At 40.1% G+C, this 27,007-nt stretch overlaps 1 protein-coding gene across 3 annotated transcripts in view; it reads left to right on the top strand.

Annotated features, from left to right (window-relative positions):
* PDHX (pyruvate dehydrogenase complex component X) overlaps positions 1 to 27,007 on the top strand; it is a 63,188-nt gene that overhangs the window by 2,627 nt on the left and 33,554 nt on the right. For 2 of the 3 annotated variants that reach the window (XM_075754758.1, XM_075754756.1), the window contains exons 2-3: positions 11,256 to 11,339; positions 20,334 to 20,434. In XM_075754758.1, the coding sequence (XP_075610873.1) occupies positions 11,279 to 11,339; positions 20,334 to 20,434 (162 nt within the window). In that variant the 5' untranslated portion in view covers positions 11,256 to 11,278. Of the gene's footprint in view, positions 1 to 10,593; positions 10,918 to 11,255; positions 11,340 to 20,333; positions 20,435 to 27,007 lie in introns of those variants that run through there. The other variant, XM_075754757.1, reaches the window with a different exon arrangement.

Raw genomic sequence — 27,007 nt, 5'->3', positions numbered from 1 at the left:
GCTCCTTATAAGCTGAACATGATGTCATATGGTATGGAATATCCCTTTGGTGAGTTTGGGTCACCTGTCCTGTCTGTGTCTCCTCCCAACTTCTCGTCCACCCCCAGCCATCCCGTTGGCAGGGCAGTGCGAGAAGCAGAAAAACCCTTGGCTCTGTGTAAGCACTGCTCAACAATAGGTCCATAGAACAAAAACATCTCTATATTATCAACACTGTTTCCAGCACAAATCTAAAACATATCCCCACACTAGCTACTATGAAGAAAATCAATACTCTCAGCTGAAACCAGGACATCTATGTGTTTCTGTCCCGCTCTGTGGTGGTGGTAGAGGAGGGAGACAGTTGTTTTGCATAGTCAAAATGATTAATTCAGAATTGAATTCCTAGTTTGTTGGTTATGAGGAAGGAAGAAAAATAGGATGAACCTTTATGTTAGAGGCCTGACAATTTTTCTTTGGTTTTAATGTTTCTTAATCTTATCATTGGTGTCAGGTTGGAGTAAATCTTTCAGTTCTCTACTGACTACAGAGTGTGGTTTAGGAAGTTATGAAATATCTCTTTGATGGGGCACATTAAAGTATTTGTCTTAAGTTCATTGCAGTTTTTTTGTTTGACAGTGCTGTAGCTGTTTCTATATCAGATGAGGTCAAAGAAAGGCAATGAACCTGTGTTATGATGAATAAGTTTTAAGTACAAAATTTACTGTCAATGGGATTCTCAGATTGTAATTAATAGGAATTTATAGAGGTCTACTGGTCTACTCTTCCCTTAAAGCCCTGATCTTCAGTCTGTTTGATACACAGCCTACACATGCACTTAATTTCTTAATGAAAAAGGAAGGAGGGAGAAAGATCATTCCTAGACTCAACTTGATTCTTGAAATGTGTTACCAAGAACAAATTCTCTTGGATACACAGAGGATTTTCTTTAAAATAGTAGCTACTATTTATACAAAGGTTTTTTAAGTCTTCCTCCTTTTTAATGAAGTAACACAGTTACTGTTGATAGCAGTAAAATTAATGGATGGTGACTGGGAGTTCAGAAGTTTCATATGCTCATGGCTCTAAATTCTATTATGCCAGTGAGGTCTGTCTTTGAGATTCTGTGCGAATTGCCAGAACTTTTTGTTTACACATAATAAAAGAGCAAAAATATTTACTTCCCAAAGACTGCCTGTATAGTGCAACTAACCTATGTAAATGCAATGACTCCTTTTATTAATGTTTTTTTTTATTTAATGAGGGAAGATATTACTTGAAGGGAATTGTTTGTTTAAAGATTACCCTTTTTTGACACATGTTTAAGCCTGGTTTTTTGAATGTGTACACTTACTAACTGAAAAGCGACTAAAATAGCTTTGAAAGAAGTCCATTGTAACAGCTAGTGTTCTTGTGCATCTGTTGCTGAACTACTGTGAACGTAGGCGTATCTATGCAGGAGCATTGAATGAATACATGAGAAATGGATAGGTTGGTGAGTTTGGAGGATGAGAAAGGAGTTTTCTTTGCATTAGCACTCGGATTGTAGTTCCTTAATTGCTTTAACTCAACTTAAATTCTATCCTAGTTCTCACTGCCCATTTTAGATGCTGATTTTGTTCGTACTGCTGTATGATGAGCCAGATCAAGAAGCTAACCTGACTGAAATTGTATTTGTTTTTGTGATGAGGTTAACTTCCAGCAAAATCTATTCCCCAGTCTGGATAACTGGACAGCAACATGAGTATTAGTACTGCTGCTAGTATGAATAAAGTTATGAACATGAACAGTTGGGGCAGAAGACTGATTAACTCCTTTTGGTTGTATCATGGATACACACGACAGCTTCTTGCTCCACATTAACTTAAGACTCTGTTCCCTGAACTGGCCCAGTTCAAATGCAATCATTGGGCTGCCTTGCAAATTAGGTTTGTGATACATTGTAGGGAGAAGAAATGGTTTTCTTGTTTAAAAAGCACTTTGATATTGTAGCTATGAAATGACTTTAAAGTATCCAAATAATGTTAATAACTGTGTTCTCTGGGAAGTTTTTCTATGAACTTAGTGACTACATCTGACCTCCAGTCAATTGAAAATAATTAGAAATTGAGTTTTAAAATCAGTGCAATAGCATTGCCAAGTCTGTTGCTGAAATCTTTTCTTGTACGTTACTGTAATGGATGCTGTAACTATTATAATTCTGTTGTATAATTCTGCATATGTCAGATCAGGCTGCATATAAGTGAGGAGGAAAAGGAAGTTCTGTGCAAAGTAAAGTAAGAGGAGTAATTTGTTGGTATACTTTGTCTACTTTTTTTGCTGCCATGGCTATCCATGTTATCAACATTATTTCTAAAGATTAAGTCTTCCCTAGATAACCCAATTTAAAAATTACTTGAGATAATTTATTACTTTTTTTAGTGTAGTGTTCTCTCAAGTACTCTGGCCCCAAAATTTTCTGAGTGTCAGGAATACTTTTCTTTCTTTGATATGCCAGCAAAAGCAGCCTAGAAATAGATCTGGTGACTGTAGCAGTTGGGGGGGGAGGGGGAAAACCCAAACCCTGCATGTGATTTTCCTTGTCAAGTTAGACAAATGAAACAGAGAACACTGCTTTATATTCTGTAATGTATTATTTTCTACTTGCTATTATCTGTAAGTATTTTTTGAATGAACATATGTAAAGCAAATTGTGAACTCATAATTTAATTTGTGGTATTTGGAAAATAATCGTAGACAAAACATGATTTGGTGAACGAACATGTAAAGTATAATACACATTCTTAACGCAGTTCATTTTTCTGTGTATTGGTCCAAGATGAGAGGTTGCAAGAAGAAACTTTTTAAAGAAAATCCTTGGAGGTAGTTCAGATAGGAATTGCCAGCGTTACAAGGAACGCTGTCTGGATACATTTCTAACCATTACAGTAATGAGTAGTATTAAACTGACAAGTATTTAAGTACTGTGGAAAGAATAGATCAATTTCTAGGACTGATTTGGAAAATTAACCTGTGAATAGAAGACATTTATATTTCCTCATGCAGTCTTCTGGGAACATGAACCATACATACACTGGGCTTATTCCCACAGTTTTTTTGGGGAGCATGATCTTGATTGTGTTGCTCTCCTGGGGACTTTGGGGAATAACTAACTTGCTTCCTGCTCTTGGTGCCTTTTAAAATATCAAGATCATTGATGATGGCTGACATTATTAGAGGTTTGCTACAATGTTTCCATTTCACATTTTAAAAAAAAAAAATCACAGAATGGTTTAGGTTGGAAGGGACCTTTTAAAGGTCGTGTAGTCCAACCCCCCCCCCGCAATGAGCAGGGACATCTTCAACTAGATCAAGTTGCTCAGAGCCCTGTCCAACCTGACCTTAAATGTTTCCAGGAGTGGGGCATCTACCACCTCTCCAGGCAACCTGCTCCAGTGTTTCACCATTCTCATCGTAAAAAAATTTCTTTCCTGTATCTAGTCTGAATCTACCGTCCTTTAGTTTAAAGCCATTATCCCTATTAAAAAGTCTGTCCCCATCTTTCTTATAAGCATCCTTTAAGTATTGAAAGGCTGCAGTAAGGTCTCCTCAGAGCTCCCTCTTCTCCAGACTAAACAACCCCAACTCTCTCTCATGCTTTCCTTGTAGGAGAGGTGCTCAATCCCTCTGATCATTTTTGTGGCCCTCCTCTGGACCTGCTCCACCAGGTTCATGTCTTTCCTGTGCTGAGGGCTTCAGAGCTGGGTGCAGTACTCCAGGAGGGGTTGCACTCCCTGATAAACCAGAGGGGAGTAGAGGGGCAAAATTACTTCCCTCAACCTGTTGGTCATGCTTCTTTCGATGCAGTCCAGCATAGGGTTGGCTTTCTGGGCTGCAAGTGCACATTGCTGGCTCATGTTGAGCTTTTTATCCACCAGTACCTCAAGTCCTTCTCAGCAGGGCTGTTCTCAATCCTTTCATTCCCCAGTTGGTATTGATACCAGAGGTTGCCCCAACCCACATGCAGGACCTTGCACTTGGCCTTGTTGAACATCATGGGGTTCAAATGGGCCCACTTCTCAAGCTTGTCCAGGTCCTTCTTAACAGCATCACATCCCTCAGGTGTCAGCCACACCACTCAGCTTGGTGTCATCTGTAAATTTGCTGAGGGTGCACTCGATACTGCCTGTGTTGTTCATGAAGATATTAAACAGTACTGGTCCTAGTACGGACCCCTGAGGGACACTGCTTGTCACTGATCTCCGTCCAGACATTGAGCCATTTACACTACTCTCTGGATGCAACCATCCAGCCTTATTCACAGAACAGTCCATCTGTCAAACCCGTCTCTCTCAATTTTAGAGATGAACATTGTGGGGGACCATGTCAGAGGCCTTACAGAAGTCCAGCTATGTTACATCAGTGGCTTGTCCCTTGTCCATTCATGCAGTGATTCCATCATAGAAGGCTATTCGGTTGGTCAAGCAAGACTTGCCCTTCATGAAGCCATGCTGGCTGTCACCTCCCTGTCCTCCATATGCCTTAGCGTAGCTTCTAGGAGGATCTGTTCCATGATCTTCTCAGGCACAAAGGTGAGGCTGACAGGTCAGGAGTTCCCAGGGTCCTTTTTTTTTTTTTTTTTTATTTACCCTTTTGAAAAATGGGTGCAATGTTTCCCTTTCTCCAGTCACCAGGGACTGGCTGCCATGACTTTTCAGATATCACAGATTGTGGCTTGGCAACTACATCAGTCAGTTCCTTTAGGATTCTGGAGTACATATCGTCATGTCCCATAGAGTTATGTATGTTCACATTCCTCAAGTGGTCACGAACCTGATCTGTTACAGTGAAGAAGGACTTCACTTCCCCCACATCCTTGCCTTGAGGTCCATCCACTCAAGAGGTGTGGAAAGAGAGATTACATAGTTTTTCCATTATTTCTGTTATTTAATGTCTCTACCTAACCTCTGAAATACTTATGATGATATCTATGTTATGTTGCAAATGTAGTCATAGAATCAGAATGGTTTGTGTTGGAAGGGTCCTCAAAGATCATCTAGTTTCAACCCTCCTGCTGTGGGCAGGGATACCTTCCACCAGACCGGGTTGCCCAAAGCCTCATCCAACCTGGCCTGCAACACTTCCAGGGATGGGGCCTCCACAACTTCTCTGGGAGACCTGTTCCAGTGCCTCACCACCCTCACAGGAAAGAATTTCTTTCTAACGTCTAATCTGAATCGACCCTCTTTTAGTTTAAACCCATTACCCCTTGTCCTGTCACTACACTCCCTGATAAGCAGTCCCTCACCATCTTTCCTGTAGGCCCCCTTCAGGTACTGGAAGGCTGCTATAAGGTCTCCCTGGAGCCTTCTCTTCTCCAGGCTGAACAATCCCAACTCCCTCAGCCTGTCCTCATAGGAGAGATGCTCCATCCCTCTGATCAGCTTCGTGGCCCTCCTCTGGACTTGCTCCAACAGCTCCATCTCTTTCTCATGCTGGGGCCCCCAGAGCTAGATGCAGAATTCCAGGTGGGATCTCATGAGAGAGGAGTAGAGGGGCAGAATCACCTCTCTCAACCTGCTGGCCATGCTGTTTTTAATACAGCCCAGGACACAGTTGGCTTTCTGGGCTGCTAGCGCACGCTGCTGGCTCATGTTGAGCTTTTCACCAGCCAGTACCCCGAAGTCCTTCTCCTCAGGGCTGCTTTCAATCCATCCTCCACCCAGCCTATAGTTGTGCTTGGGATTGTGCTGACCCGTGTGCAGGGTCTTGCACTTGGCCTTCTTGAACTTCATGCGGTTCGCATGGGCCCACCTCTCCAGCCTGTCAAGGTCCCTCTCGACGGCACCCCTTCCCTCCAGCATGTCGACCAAACCACACAGCTTGGTGGTGTTGGCAAACTTGCTGAGGGTGCACTCGATCCCACTGTCCATGTTGCCAACAAAGATGTTAAACAGTGCCAGTCCCAATAATGACCCCTGCAGAATGCCACTGTGTTGGTTTTGCGTGGCAAGGTTTTGGTAGCGGGGGGGCTACAGGAGTGGCTTCTGTGATAAGCTGCTAGAAGCTTCCCCTGTGTCTGACAGAGCCAATGCCAGCCGGCTCCAAGACGGACCCGCCGCTGGCCAAGGCCAAGCCAATCAGCGCCTCTGTGATAACATATTTAAGAAAGACAAAAACAGTTAGAGAGAGCTTTTGCAGCCAGAGAGAGGAGTGAGAAGATGTAAGAACATCTGCAGACACCAAGGTCAGTGAAGAAGGAGGGGGAGGAGGTGCTCCAGGCGCCGGAGCAGAGATTCCCCTGCAGCCCGTGGTGAGGACCATGGTGAAGCAGGCTGTCCCCCTGCAGCCCATGGAGGGAGGATGAGGGGGTGTAGCGATTCCACCTGCAGCCCGTGGAGGACCCCATGCCGGAGCAGGTGGAGACACCTGAAGGAGGCTGTGGCCCCGTGGGAAGCCCGCGCTGGAGCAAGCTCCTGCCAGGACCTGTGGACCTGTGGAGAGAGGAGCCCACGCCAGAGCAGGTTTGCTGACAGGACTTGTGACCCCGTGGGGGACCCACGCTGGAGCAGTTTGCTCCCGAAGGTCTGCACCCCGTGGAGGAGACTCATGCTGGAGAAGGCCGTGAAGGACTGTCTCCCGTGAGAGGGACCCCACGCTGGAGCGGGGGAACAATGAGTCCTCCCCCTGAGGATGAAGAAGCGGCAGAAACATCGCGTGATGAACTGACCGTAACCCCCACTCCCCGTCCCCCTGTGCCGCTGGGGGGGGGCGGAGGTTGAAGCCGGGAGTGAAGTTGAGCCCGGGAAGATGGGAGGGGTGGGGGGAGGTGTTTTAAGATTTTGGTTTTATTTCTCATTCCTCTACTCTGTTTTGCTTAGTAATAAATAAGATGAATTCCCTCTCTAAGTTCGGTCTGTTTTGCTCGTGATGATAATTAGAGAATGATCTCTCCCTGTCCTTATCTCGACCCGTAAGTTTTCTTTTATTGTAGCTTTTTTCCCCTGTCTAATGAAAGAGGGGAGTGATAGAGCGGCTCTGGTGGGCACTTGTGGCCCTCAGCCAGGGTCAACCCACCACAGCCACTCATCACTGTTCTCCACTTGGACGTTGAGCTGTTGACCACAACACTTTGAGTGCGACCATCCAGCCAATTCCTTATCCACTCAGTGGTCAATCTGTTGAATCCGTGTCTCTCCAATTTAGAGACAAGGATGTCATGCGGGACAGTGTCAGATGCTTTGCGCAAGTCCAGGTAGATGACGTCTGTCACTCTTCCCTTGTCCACCAACGCTGTAACCCCATCATAGAAGGCCACCTAATTTGTCAGGCACAATTTGCCCTTAGTGGAGCCATGTTGCCCGTCACCCATCACCTCCTTATTTCCCATGTGGCAGAGTATAGTCTCCAGGAGGATCTGCTCCATGATCTTGCCAGGCAGAGAGGGTGAGACTGACCGGCCTGTAGTTCCCTGGGTCTTCCTTTTTCCCCCATTTTTAAAAAGGGGATTATGTTTCCCCCTTTTTCAGTCGGTGGGAACTTCATCAGACTGCCACAACTTTTCAAATATTGTGGAGAGTGGCTTGGCCACTTCATCCACCAGTTCCCTCAGGACCTGCGGATGCATCTCATCAGGTCCCGTGGACTTGTGCACCTTCAGGTTCCTTAGATATTCTCAAACCTGATCTTTTCCTACACTGGGCAGTTCTTCATTCTCCCAGTCCCTGCCTTTGCCTTCTGGGCAGTGTGGCTCAAGGATTTGCCAGTGAAGACTGAGGCAAAGAAGTCATTGAGTACCTCAGCCTCCTCCATATCCTGGGTAACCAGGTTACCCATTTCATTCCAGAGAGGACCCACATTTTCCCTCATCCTCCTTTTATCACTGACATACCTATAGAAACTTTTCTTGTTGTCCTTAACATCCCTGGCCAGACTTAATTCTGTCAGTACTTTGGCTTTCCTAACCTGATCCCTGGCTGCTTGGACAGTTTCTCTGTATTCCTCCCAGGCTACCTTACCCTTGCTTCCACCCTCTGTAGGCTTCCTTTTTTTGTTAGACTTTGTGCAGGAGCTCCTTGTTCATCCATGGGGGTGTCTTGGTATTTTTGCCTGACTTTCTCTTTGCTGGGATGCATCGCTCCTGCGCTTGGAGGAGGTGACCCCTGAATATTAGCCAGCTGTCTTGGGGCCCTCTTCCCTCCAGGGCTTTGTCCCATAGTATTCTACCCAGCAGATCCCTGAAGAGGCCAAAGTCTGCTCTCCTGAAGTCCAGGGTAGCAAGCTTGCTGTGCACCCTCCTTGCTGCCCTGAGGGTCTTGAACTCCACCATTTCGTGATCACTGCAGCCAAGGTGGCCCTTGAGTTTCACATTCCCCACCAGCCCTTCCTTGTTGACGAGAACAAGGTCCAGCATGGCACCTCTCCTTGTTGGCTCAATGATGATTTATTCTTTCGTAATCCTGTAGCAGGATCCTGTAGCAGGATCAGATCCTGTAGCAAGGTCAGATTTATTTGATATATTAACATCAGTGAATTACAAAACATAGGTGGACACTTTTAATTCCCTTAAGTCATTGTGTATTAATTGAAGTTTCTCTTCCATCTCTGTCTTCTCTGAAATCTTAACCATGGTAACTCTTAGGACTTGGAATTAAGAATGAGAAGCATTCTCATTCTAGGTGATGTGTTTTTCAGCTCAAAATTCTTCTATTTTTTCCTTGCTCTTTTTATTCTGGATTGGGGGGGGAGGATTAATTTCTATGTTTTTAAAGCATTTTCTGCTTACTGTAAGCCATACAGCAACTGGGAGAAATGTAGTGTTGTTTCCTATTGAATGATAATAAGCCTTAATGCTGGGTATTAGATAAAAGGGAATAAATATGAAGCAGAACTGGTTCTTGCCATTGTATACAATGTACTTTCTATGTGTCTATTTCAGTTGTCTAACTGAATATAGATTCAGATATAATAGTTCAAGAAGGAGCCTCAAAAATCAGTCAGGTGCTGGAAAACTACTCTTACAAAATAGTATCTAAAAAGGTATATTTATTTGGCCTCACAATGATCCTTTAAAGTTCAGAAAAAGTATCTCTTGCATTATAAGCTGTATGTCAGAATATTACTTTGGTATACTGGATCAAATGACGAGAGATGTGGTGTGCTATGAAGCCAGGGAATGTGCTGTATCATGAGCCCTGTCCTCAGAAAAATCCCACTTGCATGACATGCGGCTTGCTGCTGTGCAGTGCCACTTCTTTCTGCATATGGGTTTATTAAGCAGATTTAGTCAATTGGCAGACTGAAATGATCTGCTTAGCTAGTGTCTGGTACATGATGTTGCAGTGCCAGAGAGGTGGTGTTGCTTAAATACATTGGACTTTTCAGATCTCTTTATTTGGCTTGTTAAAGGAAAGAAATGGCTAACAATTTACCTGGTCTGTTTATAGACACTTACCCATGAGAAGGATCTCTTTAATGAGATATCTTTAAAGCTTTTTAACAGAGACATAAGATCCAATCACTGAAACTTGAAATTAGGCAATTTCAGTCTGCAAAGTAAATAGAAGTTTCATAGCAGAAGGGATAAATAAACATTGGACAAGCTCATCAGTGAAAGAGGTAGATCATGAGTGTATGGAGTACTAGGATCAGGGGACTTTTATTAATTTAAAATACATACTTTAATCTGTCATCTTGAAAAAATTCCACAGCCTGTGGCAGAGAGGAAAAAGGAGGATGTCATGTTTGTGGTGGATTTTGATAAGACCAACAAAACTATCACCCAGGAATTCTGGACTCTGAATTCCCATTTCTTTTTATAAAGTTTGAACTTTGAAGGAATGGGTTTACATGCTTTGCCTTGGTGCTCTTAATATTGCATTTCAGCATTAAGACAGAGGTCATAATCAACATATAAGTATCTAGCCTGTGGTTAAGAGTCAGAAAGCATTCTAACAATTGTCTAGATATGTTCTGCACGTTTACACTTCACTCTGTCCTCATGCTTGCATGCCCATGATTAGAAGCCTGAGGATGGGTAAGTACTCTGAAACAGAAGAGAAGATGCCTGCCTGGCTGGTACTCTGGTCATACATTCATAATCATACTGCTGACATACTGCATAACTAGGAAGAAAAACTATGGTAAATACCACTGAGGAATCTGTGGGTGGAGTTACACTATCCTCTGTAGCACATCATGGTTCATCAGCAGGGAACACATCAATACCTTTCATCCATTTTCTCATGATTGCAGCAGTTTTGGCCTCTTGAGGACTGAAATATGTGTGTCTGTGTGTGTTCTCTTCTCTGGGCTTGCTTATGTCTGACAAGTCTTATGTCCAGACTTCCTTTCCTGCAAAGCAAGCAGGAAATGAGCAGGACACTCATTTCCTGGACATTCACTTGTGTCCTAGAATAAATGAGAGGCTGTGACGCAGCATTTTAACCAAGCTTTTGATCAAAGAGGCCTTGACAGGGGCAGAAGTAAGCATATGCAGGGCCATGTGTGGAAGGCCCCAAAAATGGAAATGTGGTTTGGTTTAGTACATCTGCCTCTGATACTCAAGAGGCATGAGGTATTAGTTGGCTCAGATTTGAAACTTATGGCATTTTGGGGGTGAGGGGAGAATAAAAAATGTAAAAAATCACAACTTCAATGCTAGCTGCTGTGGTTTTTTTTCTAATATATGTATCTTACAGCTGCTTTTTCATTCTACACATCATAGCTTGTGTGTAGTTGGAGCTCTAAGCAAGTTGTAGATTCTTTTTCCATTTACATTTCTGTTGGACAAAAGTTACATAACCCTGTTTCACTTGCATGCCCCGTAGGATTGTTCAGTAGGTCAGGCTGAACTGAGGGGTACTTGAAGTACTAGTTTGTATATTTTTAGTAATGCATTAAGACTTGGTTGTGAAGAAAGTTTTCATTAAAAATGAATTGAATCAAAGTTGAAACAGTGTGAGTATCTAAAGTCATCTTCATGTGATCCAAAGTTTTTGTGTCATATTTTTACTTAAAACAGAGTTTAATTTGCTTAATGCTTTGTATTATTTATGACTTTATACTCAAGTTGGCCCTTGTTCTCATATAGGTTATATACCTAGTGCCTTGTTTTCCTTGGTGCTTTTGGGAGTGCATGCTTGTTTGTAAACTCAAAAAACAGCATCATATTGTATCTTTTGTTCAACACTTTCAGATTCATGCACTTCTAGTTTTGTTTGTGTTAAGCGGTTAACTGAGAAAATCATTATACTGAAAATGTATTTAGTCTAGATAATCATGTGCTTGTTTTACAGGTACGCCTGGTATTAAAGTTTTCATGCCTGCACTTTCCCCTACAATGGAAGAAGGAAACATTGTGAAATGGTTAAAAAAGGAAGGTAAGATAGCATTTTCTGTGGCCACATTTGTTATAATTCTTCAGCTATATAAATTTATTCTGCAAGAATAAGATCATTCTTTCTGTTTGTACCTTAGTATTTTGAAGCAAAATGTTTGGTATATAGATGTTGTCTTCTTGAACAATACGCGCTTTGAAATTGTTGCATTGATTATGTTTTTGAAAAATTCCCATTAGGCTGTTCCAGGTTGTGAGTATGCATGTGTTGTCTTGAATTCCCGGTGTTGTCGTGCTGATCAGTAACTTTGGAAGTTTGAGAGCCTTTGACTTTGGGAAGGGTCTCTCTTTCATTGTTCTGCTGCATTATGAAAATAACATGAAAGTTATGGTATTTTTATAGTTGCTATTCAGGGCTTATGTTTTTCATATCTAAACTATAGTCTACAATTAAAGCTGCTAAAAAAAATTAAATTACTTTCGTAACCCAAATTCCAAATGGGGAAATCTGTTTCCAAATAATAAAAACCCAACTCGAAACCCAAACTAGTCCTCCAAAAAAAGTCCTAACAACCATGGTTATCTTAGGTTTTCTGTGCTCTGACAACTGAAAAGTAATGTACTTCTGTTAAAATATGTTGGAGCAGCTAGATAAATAGTCTGAGTGTATGTTTTGTCTTTGCGTAGGTTGTACGTAAATGAAAAATGACCTGCAGAAGAATCTTCAGTCCCTGTTCTGTCAGGAAGACCTTTCTCCCCTCTCCTCCTACTCTTTCCCCTCTCCAATTTAATATTAAAACTGGATTTTGAATGTAGTTTTGGATTCCAGGTAGCAGTTGTCCATTGGTATATGATGCAAGCAGAGTTTTAGATGACTGTAGGAATATATTGTGTTCTCAGACATTTTTAGATTTGCTAAAGAGATGAACATGTTTGGAGAAGAGAAAATTTCTTAAAGCATATTATCTTTGACAAATGCAATTTGGTGAGCTAAACGTATTTTGACTATTCTGCCTAGAAAAGCCATTGCCTTTAGCTTACCCTCTAAGTGTTGATACAGGCTCCATCACTGTGTTACTGGAGCACCCTGCTTTTATGCTTTTTTTTTTTTTTTTAATACATTTTGAGAGGTGGCCAAAAGGCAACTTGTGGCTCCAGTACTAGACATGGTCTTTTGCTTGTAAAACTTCTGGTAAGAATTTTTGCAGAATTTACTAGGAACAGTGTGGCAGTCAATGTCCGTAGAAAGTAATTGTACAGATGTTCTTGAAACTTGAAGCTTCAGTTAGTCAAGTATCAAGTCCAAGATTACACAGAGAGAAAGGAATGATCCAAAGTGCTTTTTATATTCATTAGTTGTCAATAACTGTAAAAAAATTAAAAATCAACAGTCTGTTTTACAATAAATACAGCATTCAAAATTACAAGAGAAGGCAAAGAAGAGAGCATGATGGGAGTTAAAGTAGATACCAGTTTGCTCCACAACATGATTGAGTTAGTTTTCCTCATAAAAATGTCTTAGAATGCAACAGCTATACAATGGTTTTTCTCAGTCTTTCCACTATACTTCCCTCCCAGCACAAAAGGGGGGGGGGGGGGGGGGAGGGAAGCTCTACACCTATTTTAATTAAATTAAAATCAAATCTTAATTGATGGTTGGACTTTGAGAGAAAACTATTTTAGGATTTTTATTACTCTACTTTCTATTTAGAAACAAGGCCAAAACTGAATATAGTGTATTGTTTTATTTGGCACATCTGTGACCATAATTAGTTCCTATGGATAATTTTTTTTTTTCCTCTGACAGTCTGGAAAATAAACATAATGACAACATTTTTAAAAAGGGAAGATAGATTTTGAGGAAAAAAAGCAAAGTGATTTAATGCTTACACTCCTTCTGTCTGCAAGGGATGCTCATAGCTACGTAATTGTCCAGTGACTTGGCCGTCTAAATGTAGTATCGTTGCTGAATGTGTTTGATAATCTCATATCCAAGAAAATAAATATTTTAAAGCAATTGACAGAAGAAAGCTGATGATTGCATATTAAATATTTCGCCTACTGCATAACCAGCAGGGGTCAGTAGAATACTATTTTGATAATTTTTCTGCTCTGTGTAAATATCAAATGTTTTTCATTTGATGGTTTCACAGGATAGACAGATGATTTCAGTACTGCAGAAGGACATATGTTGAATTTAATTGACAGCTTTACTATTTCTTTCTCATTGTTAATGCCATTTCATATTGATTCCTGTGGGTAATAAAGTCATTCTCGTAAAAATAAAACTGTGTTACTAAAAACTTGTATGTATTATGTATGAATTTAATGTTGATGAAAGATGCTAGACTGACAGCCCAGGAGACTGAAATCCTCCTCTTATTGTGGGCAGGAAACAGAATAGGCAACAGTGCTAGCAGTTCCCTTGTGCGGTGTAACTCCCACTGCTTCTGAGATATCACTTCCAGGGACTTAGTAATCTATGCTGTCCTGGGTTTTGGCTAGGATAGAGTTGATTTTCACAAGAAGCTGGGAGGGGACACAGCCAGGACATCTGACTCCAAGTAGCCAAAGGGGTATTCCATACCATATGACAGTCATGCTCAGGGAGGAAGAGCTACTGCTCAGTGTTGGGCTGGGCATCGGGCTTCTGTGCAGTGAGCAAATTAGGTTGTATATAATCTGCTTTGTACATTCTTTCATAAGTACTGTTGGTATTTTCCTCTTTATTTGGTCTCCTAGTAAACTGTCCTTATCCCAACCCCCAAGTTTTACCTTTTTCTTCAGATTCTTCTCCCCATCCCACCAGGGTAGGGGGGAGGCAGTAAGCAAGTGGCTGTGTGGTGCTCAGCTGCCAGCTGGAGCTAAACCAGAACAGTCCTTTTTCGTGCCCAACCTGGGTCTTGAAGGGTTGAGATAATGACAGATCTGACAACAGCATGTTAAAACAAATGTTATATGCATTTATTATATCAATTAGATAGTTGCTGGTCACAATGGTGTTTTGTTTGTTCACATGGTTGTGTTATGTTATTCCTTCCTTGCTTGTTGTCATTTACTGACAGGCGGTTTTACTGCTCTTTCACCTCCCCTTGTTCATTGAGGCTAGTTACAACAGCTTTTGAGAACTGTGAATACCCTTGGGATGTTCAAGCCAGCATGCTCTTATTGCTGTGTCTCCTGAATGTGTTCCAGTCTTGTTTAGGATTACAAAAAATTGTGTTAGGAAATACTACTGAGACATCTGCCCTAAGGCTGGATAGTCATGGGTGGCATAGCATGTGGGAGAATATGGGCAGGTAGCTAGAGAACTTCTCATCTCCAATGGTTTGAAATTTCATTCCTGAACAACTACAAAACTCTAATAGAGTTACAGAATATATGAAAGGAAAATACTGTGGTTATTCCAAAGAGGCACAACTAATAGGACCAATAGCAGATAAATTGGCTAGCCGTCTTTGGCAATGCGGAGAACTCGGTCCAGCGACTCAAAGAGGAAAGATTGCACTGGAACAGGGTGAAGCTCTGGAGCACCTGCAGTGCATTGATGGCATCATCGTATGGGGCAGCACAGCAGCCTAAGTGACTGAGAATGGGAAGAAAATAGTCCAAATCCTTCTGAAAACCAGTTTTGCCATGCTACAAAGTAAAGTCAAGGGACCTGCACAGGAGATCCAGTTTTTGGCAATAAAATGGCAAGATGGGTGTTGTCAGCAGCTATGTCTCCACTGACTAGCAAAAAGAAAACACAAGCTTTCTTAGGCGTTGTGTGTTTTTGGAGGATGCATATTCCAGATGTTAAAAATGGGCGGTACACCTCAGCCGGGGAGAATGGCCCTACCTGGAGTCTCTGGCAGAAGGCACCAGGGGAGACTCAAGGTTGACCCCTAAGGTTTTGGAGTTGAGAATACAGAGCATCCAGGGCCTGCTACACTGCAACTCAAAAAGAGATATTGGCAGCGTACGAAGGGGTTCGAGCCACTTAGAAGTGATTGGTACTGAAGCATGCCTCCTGGCACCCCGACTGCTGGTGCTGGGCTGGATGTTCAAAGGGAGGGTCCCCTCTACATATCACGCAACTGATGCTAGGTGGAGCGAGTGAGTTGCCTGTGATCACACCACGGGCTCCAATAGGAAACCCTGATCGCCCAGGAATTCTGAAGTGATCATGGACTGGCCAGAAGGCAAAGACTTTGGAACGTCACCAGGGGAGGAGGTGACGCTTGCTGAAGAAGTCCCACCATACAATAAACTGCCAGAAAATGAGAAAGCCGTATGCCCTGTTCACTGATGGGTCTTGTTGCATTGTGGGAAAGCATTGGAGGTGGAAGGCTGCTGCGTGAAGTCGCTGAAACTGCTGAAGGAGAAGGTGAATCAAGCCGGTTTGCAGAGGTGAAAGCCATCCTGCTGGCTTTACATATTGCTGATCGAGAAAAGTGGCTGGTGCTCCATCTCTATACTGATTCATGAATGGTGGCCAGTGTCCTGTGGGGGTGGTTACAGCAATTGAAGTAGAGCAACTGGCTCTTTAACTGCCAAGCGGCTAAAGCCTCTGTTGTAGGGAGGACAATGGCTGAAGTATAAATATGGGGAGGCCTGGCAGATTGATTATATCACACTCCCACAAACCCACCAAGGCAAGCACTATGTCCTCACAATGGAGGAAGCAACCGCTGGATGGCTGGAAACGTATCCTGTGCCCCATGCCACTACCCAGAACAGTATCCTGGGCCTTGAAAAGCGAGTCTGGTGGTGACATGGCACCCCAGAAAGAACTGAGTCTGACAATGGGGGTCATTTCCAAAACAACCTCATAGACACCTGGGACAAAGAGCATGGCACTGAGTGGGTGTATCACATCCCCTGTCATGCACCAGCCTCCGGGAAAAGCAAACGCTACAATGGACTGCTAAAGACTACACTGAGAGCACCGGGTGGTGGGACCATCAAACACTGGGATACACAGTTAGCAAAGGCCACCTGGTTAGTTAACACTAGGGGATCTACCAATCGAGCTGGCCCTGCCCAGTCAAAACTTCCATGTACTGTAGAAGGGGATAAATTCCCTGTAGTGCTGATGAAGAATATGTTAGGGAAGACAGTCTAGGTTAGCCCTGCTTCAGGCAAAGGCAAATCCATTCACTGGATCGCTTTTGCTCAAGGGCCTGGGTGCACTTGGTGGGTAATGCAGAAGGATGGGGACGTCTGATGTGTACCTCAAGGGGATTTGACTTTGGGTGACAGTAGACAATAAATTAAATTGTATGATGTTAATTACTACATAATAATGCATGTCATCACTACTACGTTTGCTATATGCCATAAAAACAGTATTACAGTAAGCATCACCCAGAGTAATGAAGAACAAACTTTGATGAAACTGAGCAAGGTGCAGAGGTGATGAAACCAGAACTGGCTGCAACAACTGGCACCCAGCAACTTCCTCGAGATCAACACCTTCAACCTGCAGACCATGAGTGTGGGCTGTGCCAGGTACACCATGACCTCCAGATGCAGCATGCAACAATCAAACACCACACACCATCTCCCCTGCCCTGAGAGAATGTTAAGACAGATGGAGCCCAGAAGCCATGGGCTAAATGAATTCAGTGGACATGTTAGAGGGATGGTACATGGACTAAGGGAATGACATCTGCGTGTATATATTTATGTTCAAAGATAGGAAGAGTGGTGGTGATTAATTGGAAAGTGTAGGATCCCGGCATGATGGTAGTAGTGTAGAATTTAGGGGTGGATACTAGTCTCATTTTTGGCTGGGATAGAGTTAATTTTGACGAGGAAGCTGAGAGGAGGCACAGCCAGGAGAGGTGACCGAAACTAGCCAAAGGGATATTCCATATGGTATGATGTCTTGCTCAATAAATAAAGGGGGCTGGCTGGGGAGGAGGGGCAGCTGGTCGGTAGTCCGGGCTTCCTGGTTGTGAGGATATTGCATTGTATATCTGTATATTTGTATATTCTGTCCTAAGGATTGTTATTTTCCTCTTCCTTTGCTGTCCTAGTAAGCTGTCCTTATCCTAACCCACGAATTTTACCTTTTTCTCCTGATTCTCCTCCACATCACACTGGGGTTGGGAGGAGTGAGTGGCCACGTGGTGCTCAGCTGCCAGCTGGTGCTAAACCATGACATCGTCAGAGAACTTCAGTTTGATTTTCAAAGAGTACATCAAGGAGTGGAGTTTGTATGTTTTGATTAGGATACTTGTCTGTCAGTTATTGAACAGAGCATGTAGGCTATTGAATGCTGTTTGGATGTGATCTCCTAGAGGGAAACTTGTAGAGATCCTAATCATTCAGCCTTACTGTAGGAACTTAGTCATTTAAAAAAACCCAGATGAACCTCACCCAAGATTTTTCAGGGGCATTATATGTACTCTGCTGTTTAGGTAACTTCTGTTGCACAGACCGCTCTCTTAGTAGAAAGCGTAAGAACAAAGATATGCTCTTCAAAAGTGTTCTTTTTTTGTCCTGGATTTGGCTTAGATAATTAATTTTCTTTCCAGTAGCTGGTATACTGTTGTATTTTGGATTTAGTATGAGAATAATGTTGATAACACACTGATGTTTTTAGTTGTTACTAGGTAGTTCTATTGTTTGCATTAAGTCAAGGACTTTTCAGCTTCTCACGCCCTGCCAGGTGCACAAGAAGCTGGGAGAACACAGCCAGGACAGCTGACCCAGACTGGCCAAAGGGCTATTCCCTACCATATAAAATCGTGCTCCATATATAACTGGGGAAGGAAGCTGGGAGGTGGGATCACTGCTCAGAAATAGACTCAGCATCATTGGGTTTTTTCCTGCATGTGGTTAGCAATTGCATTTGTACATCACTTGTAGTATTTTTTTTTTATTTATTATTTCTCTTCCTTTGTTATTCTATTGAACTGTCTTTATCTCAACCCACAAGATTTTTTTTCTTTCTCCTCCCCATCCCACTGGGGAGGGAGGGGTGAGCAAGCAGCTGCATAATGCTTAGTTACCGGCTGGAGTTAAACCATGACAATTTCCAATCCTGTCTATTGGGAAAGCTGACATCAAAGTGGGCATGGATTAGGAACTATCACAAATTTTGCAATCATCATGAAAATAACTATGATTCTTTCTGTTGCACTTGGGTACTGAAACACGCATGAGATTTTTGAATGCTGCTATGAAATATTCTTAAAATTTCTTTTAATCAATTGCCTTCCAAATTTATGACCACTTCTTGGCTGCAGCAGTGAAAGGAAAGCAAAAATAGTAGTGGAAAAGTGGTTTGCCCAGTTCTCTGAAGACTTTTCCTCTTGCCTTCCCTGTGCAAAGAAATCCTTAGCTTCCTGTGAACAGCCTCATGTACCCAAGTTAAGAGATATGTCGTGTGTGACAAACATATCGATGAAGGTATTTGCTTTGACTAGTGTGCATGGCTAGCTTGCATTGTTGGAGTTACTGCTATAGGTTGCTTAGCATTAAGATTTCTTTTTAATGGTGCAGGACACTTAGAGTCTGATTGCAGGTTGGGAGGAGAGAATAATAAAGATATGGAGTTAAGCTCCTTTCTGCTTGCCTATCTTAGCTCTGTAGGCTACAGAATTTGCCCAACAATTTGATTTCTTAACATCTATGAAGGACTTACCTAATGATCTGATATATGGGCTACTTGAATTAATGATCCAGTAGAATTAAAACACTTGTATAGAGCCTGGAGTTTTGACTTCCTGTCAAAATGTTCTATGCTCTATTTGTTGTTAAGTGTGGCAATTAGATTATTAAATTAAAAAGATCAGGTGCTACTTTGTGTGCTCCCCTGCCAAGTTATACAATAGGAACATATATGACTTATAAAACCATGTAAGCGACTTACCTTTGAATGTTTCCGTTGTTTACTACTGCAGAGATCACAAGGATCATACAGTGCTCATTTTCCTCTTCTTATTCAGTTAGTCCTGAAACAGGAAATAATAATTTAAAAAAAATAAAAAATCTTTATCTGTTACCTAAACAGAGGTGGTAACCTGTACTAGGTTTATTCTGATGTTTAAGTACAACAGAGAGTGATATCAGGAATTAGATTAACTGCTTAGATAATACTGTTGCAGCATTTCTGGTACTGGGGAAATATTTAAAATTTTACTTCGTAGAAAAATTGTAATCGTGTTAGGCTTGCATGTATATTGTCCCTATTTTTCAGTGCTCTGTAAGGAAAGGGTTATCTTATTTTGTTGGAGGCCAAAACATTCAACTACCTCAAAGTTTTTCAATGTAATTTCAATTTTAATGTTAGCCACCTAGTCAGTATTGATCTGTTGAAAGAATCCAGACCCATAATATCTTTATCATGTGCTAGCATATACGGGTTTTCCTCAAAAGGAGAGGAAGAGTATACCTCAAAAGTGATCGTAGATTTGTGTAATGTAGGAAAGGAATTTCTAACACTTATGCATGTTTTTATTTCAAAAAGTAAGTATGTTTCTAAAAGACCTTTTTTAACTGTATAGGAGATTGAGGAAACAAGCTTGCAGACGTGCTTTCCAAAGAGATTAAAGTTCCTGAAGTTTTTATTTGAATATCTTTAATAGTGTAGATACAAACTAGAGAACTGTGATGCTTAGTTAAAAATGTTGTTGCCTGTGACCATTGTCTTAAAAATTAGTTTTAAGTAGCTTGCTTTGACTTATAGTTAGCAATGAATTTGGAAGCATCAGGATTTTATTCATGGTAGTGTTCCTGAGTTATGGCATTGTAGAAATAAATTTAATTGTGTGTGTACTTCCTCTTTGAAAACCTACTGTAAACATCAGTATTTGGAATATGTTAATGTTCTGCGGCAGCAGTTTATGTCTCTGAATATTAGTGGGTTTTATTTGGAAATCAAAGTTACAATATGAAAAATAACATTAGGGGATCACCTAGTTATAGAATATATTAAAAAATGCAAAATATCTGTATTATGTTGATAAATATCTATCTTCCATGGTTAAATAAATCTGAAAGGAAGTTTAGGCTAAGCATTCTTAAGTTCTGTTATATTTTGCAGGTGAAACAGTGAATGCTGGAGATGCATTGTGTGAAATTGAAACAGACAAAGCGGTGATTACCATGGAATCAAGTGATGATGGCATATTGGCTAAAATACTGGTAGGGATTCTGCCTTTCTGAGTAGGATGATACAACTTTTCTTCAGCCTGTTATTTAGCATAACATAGCATAGCAAAAACTTAGATAGCTAGATTTCCTTCTGCTCAGTTTTCAGAATAATGCACTTACTTGCATTCCTAGTGAAAAATAATTACTCTATTTCTTTCATACATGTACCAGACTACTGGTACATGGTACATGATTCTATATATGTTTAATGGATTTTCAGTTAAACTGATTGAATTATGATGTTTTGTATGTTTTACACCTTATGGATTATGTCCATGAAATATTACAGTTCATAACATCTCTTACTCTGAGTTATAAAAAACCAAGTTGTGGTCAGTTAGTTGGAATGTGGAATTTCGGATGATACTTTTTCCAGGATGTGTGATCTCCACACTAGATTATCTTATGCTGGCCATTGAAGATGGAACGTTACACAAGATGGGCTGACTCAGAAGACCATTCTTAGAACTATTAATTTCCTGTATTCATAAAATTAGATTGATCAGGGTTAATATAAAGAATGAGAACTGGGATGAAAGTGAAGTTCTCTGAACATCATTTTGGAGTATTTGTGTGTATGTGCATATATAACAGAGATAATGCTCAGTTTGTTTTGCTTCCTTGTTTATGTTTGGCTTTAAATCCTGTTCTGTACCAAGAATGAATCAGTAACAACAGGACTACAAAGATCAGGATGAAGGACTTAGTTCTAACCCTGCATTGCGTAAGGTCTGCTTGCAAGTCCTGTGCTATTCTTTGCATACTGGATTCTAAAAAGACAAGTCAAATTCTGTATCTTTCCCTTTCTCCTCTTGTCTTTCTGACTTTTTTAAAAAACATTTCTTATTTCAAAATGACCTGATGTTAATTCTCATCAGAATTTAGAAGGTTGGGGCTGTAATTTGGAGGCCTTCTATTGCTGTTTCTGCGTCAAAGTAAATACTGCATTTTCTGAAAGCTCATATTTTATGCTTAAAAATTAAGGGAGACTATATTTTTCTTGTCCATTAAATATGTATAATGGGAAATGCATTTTAGAATTTCTTGTCTTTAGGGAGGGAAATGAAAGTTGTTATTAATTGTGTATAAAGACAGCGAAAGGATTTTCCCTCCCTTTCAATATTCACCACTTTTTCTAAAATTTTCCCTAAACAGTATCCAAATCTGTGGAGTTCTCTTATTTATCCTGTGAAGGCTTAAACTGTCAGCTAGCCTCTCACACAAGAATACTGATACCTTTTCTTTTTTCCTTTTAGAAACTGGGTAGATAAATGTGGTATACTTAAATATGATTTTGCAATGAATTTGCAGTTTGGTTAAGATAAAACAACTTGCTCAATTACAATTGTAGAAAATCTAGTTGGGCAATTATGCAGCTAAACAGGGAAACAAAGTTCTGCAGCATAATATTTCTCAGGTTTAATGCATATACTGATATATAAAGAACTTCTTACCACAGTTAAACATCTTACCTATGAGCTAGTGTCTCCAAGAAAAGTTATGAAATACTTTGTAATGTTCAATCCATAGGATACTGAAGAAATCTACTTGAATCACTGTGCAACTTCATAGCTTTTTTTTGGTGGTAGACATGTTAAAATGGATATTAGTACTGTTACTTTGTCTTAACTCTAAGAGTGTTTGACTGACACTTTAGCTGTCTTGGTACAGCTGTATGTTAGGTTTGGTTGTTCCAGGACTAATAATTTAGCTTGTATTCTTTCTGTCAAAGGATCCTTTGTGTCTTGAAGCATTGCTTAATAGCTCAGGTTTCCAGCATTGTAGTATTTGCCTTTCTCTAATTCCTTACCCTTGCATAACACTCAGTTGCTTGGCCAACCAATTGCATCTACAAAGTGCTGTTGAACCAGGTGTGAAATGAACACCATGGAGCAGGCATGGATATTTGCCTTTACATAGGCGCAGCCCAGCATGATTGTGTGCAGAGGGGATACATGAATATGCAGCTGTGTGGTGCCATGCTTTTACCACCATACTTTTATAGTGAATGTGTTGGGCTTTGTATTTAAATACTGTTGCAGGTTTGTCGTGGTTTAACCTGTCAGGAAGCTAAAACAACCACATAGCTGTTCATTCATTCCCACCCACAGTGGGATGGGGGAGAGAATCAAAAAGAAAAAAAAAGGTAAAACTCACAGGTTGCAATAAAGACAGTTTAACAGGACAGAAAAGGAAGATGATGATGATGATGATAATAATAGAAAGAATATACAGAACAAGGGATGCAGAGCACAATTGCTCACCACCCGAAGCCGATACTCTGCTAGTTCCTGATCTGAGCAGCTTCCTGGCCAACCCCCTAGTTGTATACTGAGCGTGACATCATGTGGTATGGAATATCCCAATGGCCAGTTTGAGTCATCCGTCCTGGTTATGTCCCCTCCCAGCTTCTTGGGTAACCCTGCCTTCTCACTGGCAGGCCAGTATGAGAAGCTGAAAAGTCCTTGACTGCTTGGCGACAACTAAAATATTAGTGTGTGATCAACATTCTTCTCATCCTAAATCCAAAATATACCAGCTGCTAGGAAGAAAATTAATTCTATCTCAGCCAAAACCAGGACAAGCTTCAACTGCAAGTTTTCATACTTCAACTTGTACATCAGTTTTAACTCCTGCATTCAGGATACAAAGAGTATGCCATTAATGTTCGTATGAAAAGTCTGATTTTAAATGACTTGTCCCTGTATTTTTTGGGAATTTGGTAACAGAAGGAACTAAATTTCAGTTCTCCAGCATAAGATTTAGTTGTCTTTGATGATACTTCCCTTTTAGTTCTTTGCCTCATTCCTTATATATCTTTTATATCATAAAAAAATCCAAACACAAATGAAAGGCTGCAAAAAATAATGAAGCAGGAATATCCTAGAGACAAAACTCCATGTCTTTTCACACTCTTGATATAGCTTCATAGAAAATGGAATAAATATAAGTGAGCATGTTATTAAAGACTAAATTGTACATATGCAGAAATTGTGCTGATTGAACGTTTGCCTTTCAGCAATACGATAATGGTCTTTTGCTATTCCTGTGTGTGGAAATCAGTTGTAATATACTTTTTGTTGCAAACCACATTTTCCAAATTTTCGTGTTACTTGTAAGATACTCTGTGCCTCAGTTGAAAGAAAATAACACATGTAAATTATAGTCTGTGTTACCCTCACAAGAGTCCATCCTTGTGGCTTGCTTGGGAGGACTAAAATTTTGTTTCTTCATTTCTTATGCTTTTCTCTCCAAACTCTTCACTTTTTGAAATTTTCAGAACACTCTCATTTCTATGCTGGTGGAGTATTGCAGCTGTTTCTTCTCTCTGTCCACAATAATTAAATAATGGGGTGGATTGGAAGAATTTTGAATGAAATAAAAAATTATGAGAATTGTTTTGCCATATGTGTAATAGATTATGAAACCCTTTGTCAAAATGTTTGGTTCAAATTGGTGTGTTGGGAGAGAAGAGAGTGGTAAAAATTTAGAGATTGAAAAGTAAAATGTAATAAGATGACGAGAATAAACTTGAAAGGGAAAATTCTAGGCTGAAGAGAGGTAGAGGATAGAGTGAAGATACTGCAGTTACAGAATTCTCCACTTGGAGAACAGGTCAAAGACCCTAGTGAAAAACTATATTGAACAAAATCCTTTTTGTGATAGGAAGGAGGGGAGAAAAACAAAACATACCACACACCCCCAAAACAGATCAAAAAAAGAAACCTCTCTTGCATCAACAGTGAGACCTGACTGAGAGATCCAGCCTTTAATTTGAAACTTTAATTGACAAAAGTAATTTTTATGGAGCTGGAAATAAAATCGAATTTACTATATAGATTTTCATTAAATGAATGCTCATTAACATGAACTATGGAGACACTTCATCGACTTCTCTTCACTGAGATCCTTTGTCTTCTGTGATAGAAATATTTTTACCATTTTGACCTGGTAATGTGAAAGGTAATATTCTTAAAATTGTTATTTTTGTTTTGCATGATCTGTTTAAAGGGTTATTTGCTCATAATCTGCATACCAATTTTGCTAGTGTTTTCTTAAAACAGTTGTTCAGAATCTGCTGATAATTGGAAAATATGATTTAAAAATTAAATGTGAGATTCCTTTTAAGCTATGGAATCTTTCCCCTTCCTAACATACAGAGGTCATATATCAGATTAGAAGTATTTTGTAGACTGCAATGCATGTGAAATGCAGGAACAAATAATAAGAATTCCACTGTGTTTAGGGTGATATTAAGTGAAAAGTATTTCTAGTTTTAGTATGCAAAGTTGTGTAAACATAAAGCAATGATTTCTTGAAGCTTAGATTAAGATTTCAACTAATCCATACGTCTGCTAGAAAAAAGTTACTCTCCATTTTAGCTCAATAGCTTTAGTGCTCGTATCTTTTGATCGACAAATACCCATAAGAAGACTGAAACTTTCTAACTCTACTCAGTACTCTAAATCCTTTTGTGGAGATGATATCCACTATCTCAGTCATGCTTCTGAGCATGAATGCTTATCTTAACTCTGTGAAGCTGTTGGACTTTGTCTAAAAGATACGGCTGCTTTTGTAGTTCCTTGCTAAACAAAGTGTATCAGATGCTGCCTTGCAAATATTACTTTATATACATGCACTTGTTAATAATGAGACTATTTAAAGCTTAGTGGCATTCAGTCAAAATTGAAAAGGATTTGTAAAGAGATAATATTGTCTGAGAAACAAAATGGTGTGAAATTTAAATGTCTGTTTCCTTGATGTTTGCTTTGTTCCTTCATGTTTGCTATGTTCCATTGTTTCACTATGTTTAATACAAACACTTCACAATCAAATTAAGTTTATGTAGAAAACAGGAAGAAGAATTAAAAATGTGTGTGTGTGTGGCTTTCCACAGAAATCTTATGCTGTTTCTGAAGCTGTAGTTACTAAATTTTGTTGTGACCACAAGTGTTGCTAGTAAAATTTCCCTGGAAGATACTGCAGGTTTTGGTCTTAGCACTTGACAAAAACTTGTGTGACCTCTTTATTTTGTTTAATATGAAGTACCTATTCTGCATTTACAGATACTGCTTTGTTAGATTATGTGACGAGGAGATACGGGGATTGTCTCTGTCAAAAGTGTTAAAGAATGATTCCTAGAGAGACATTAAGAAAAGAATAGCAGACTCCAATATTGATTTTTTGAGTTTCTTTAATAGTAATTCATGATGAGTCCAAGTAGCATTAGTATTTCAGAAGATGTGTTTTTACTGTTTTCTGTCTTGCATTACGAATGCATTCCAAATTCCAAAATTTCTTTGTGTATATTGCTGTTGTGGCACGTTTTTTGATACATCAAAACAAGAGTCTCTGGCAGCTACGTGATATCAGTATCATGGAGCAGTGACACTTAGCCTTTAGCCAAGATGTCAACATTATCCACCAAGAGCTGAGTCTGAGAAAGAGATGCCAGGAGGTGGAAAATAACTATAATGTTGTTCAGATTAAGGGAAGAGAGGCAGCTTTATTGGAGTAACATGAACAGATTATTATGCAAACCCAATCTTTAATGGATTCTTTTAATCCCCCTTTTTGGAATCTAGAAATGATGGCCTTAAGTATTAGAGTACAGAGTAGATACACAAATAGGCTTTTATTCCAGTCTCCTAAAAAGTACAGAAGAAACTGAAATAATAGGGGAGCAATGTGATCAGAAATTCTCTGGTTTTTTTCTTTTATTAGCTCAAGCATGATCCTTAGGAGTCTTTCTGCAGTATCCTCTGGATATTTCTGCATTATCTTTGGTGTTCAGTAGATGTTTGTGTAATGTTTATAACATTAAGCTGTCTCAGGTTTGTGGTTGGGGAGTTGATTTCTTATTGAAAAGACTGTCCTTCCGAAGGCCACTCAAAAGTTTCAAATGTGATGTGGTTGATGGGAAATTAAAGAAAGTTTGACGCATCTAAGTTATCAGCATCTGGCTGAAGTTTACTTACTTCCTAAAAGGCAACAATTTTATGTTCTTTGATGCCAAGTACAATTCTGCACTACCTTGACTGAGTTCACTATGGAAAACTGAGTCAATTAAATACACTATCTGCCTAACACTTTGGCTTTTTCACCTTTAAAGATAGAAAGTTTATTAGATTAAATTAATTAAACTTCTGTAATCCTTCTTGGTTTTTCTTGAGTGTATAATGTAAGTATGTATGGTTTCAGAAAGAGCAGGCTAACAGTAAAGTAGATACTCATGCATATATTCCTTTTCTGTCTGAATAGGTCTTTTAATGATCACATCTGATTCAGTGTAAAATGCAGTAGAAGATTAAATGACTGAATTAAAATATTAGAAGGGTAATTTTGGAATAGTGATTATTCTTTCAGTACAGTTGCTTTTTAATTTAACACTGACTTTTTTGCTGAAAATACTTACTAGTTCAATTTGGACCAAAACCAGATGATGAATTATTGTTTAAGAACTGGGTTTACTATCCATTACCATTTTCTCATTCATGACCTAAATTGGTATGAACTGAAACTACTTTGTATAAAACTTCCACTGCAGAGTGAGCCAGTATACGT

This window comes from Balearica regulorum, chromosome 5 (assembly GCF_011004875.1).
Source record: "Balearica regulorum gibbericeps isolate bBalReg1 chromosome 5, bBalReg1.pri, whole genome shotgun sequence".
In the NCBI taxonomy this organism is placed as follows: Eukaryota; Metazoa; Chordata; class Aves; order Gruiformes; family Gruidae; genus Balearica; species Balearica regulorum.
The sequence above is the reverse complement of the archived record's forward strand: the minus strand, read 5'-3'. Positions and strand labels throughout refer to the sequence as shown.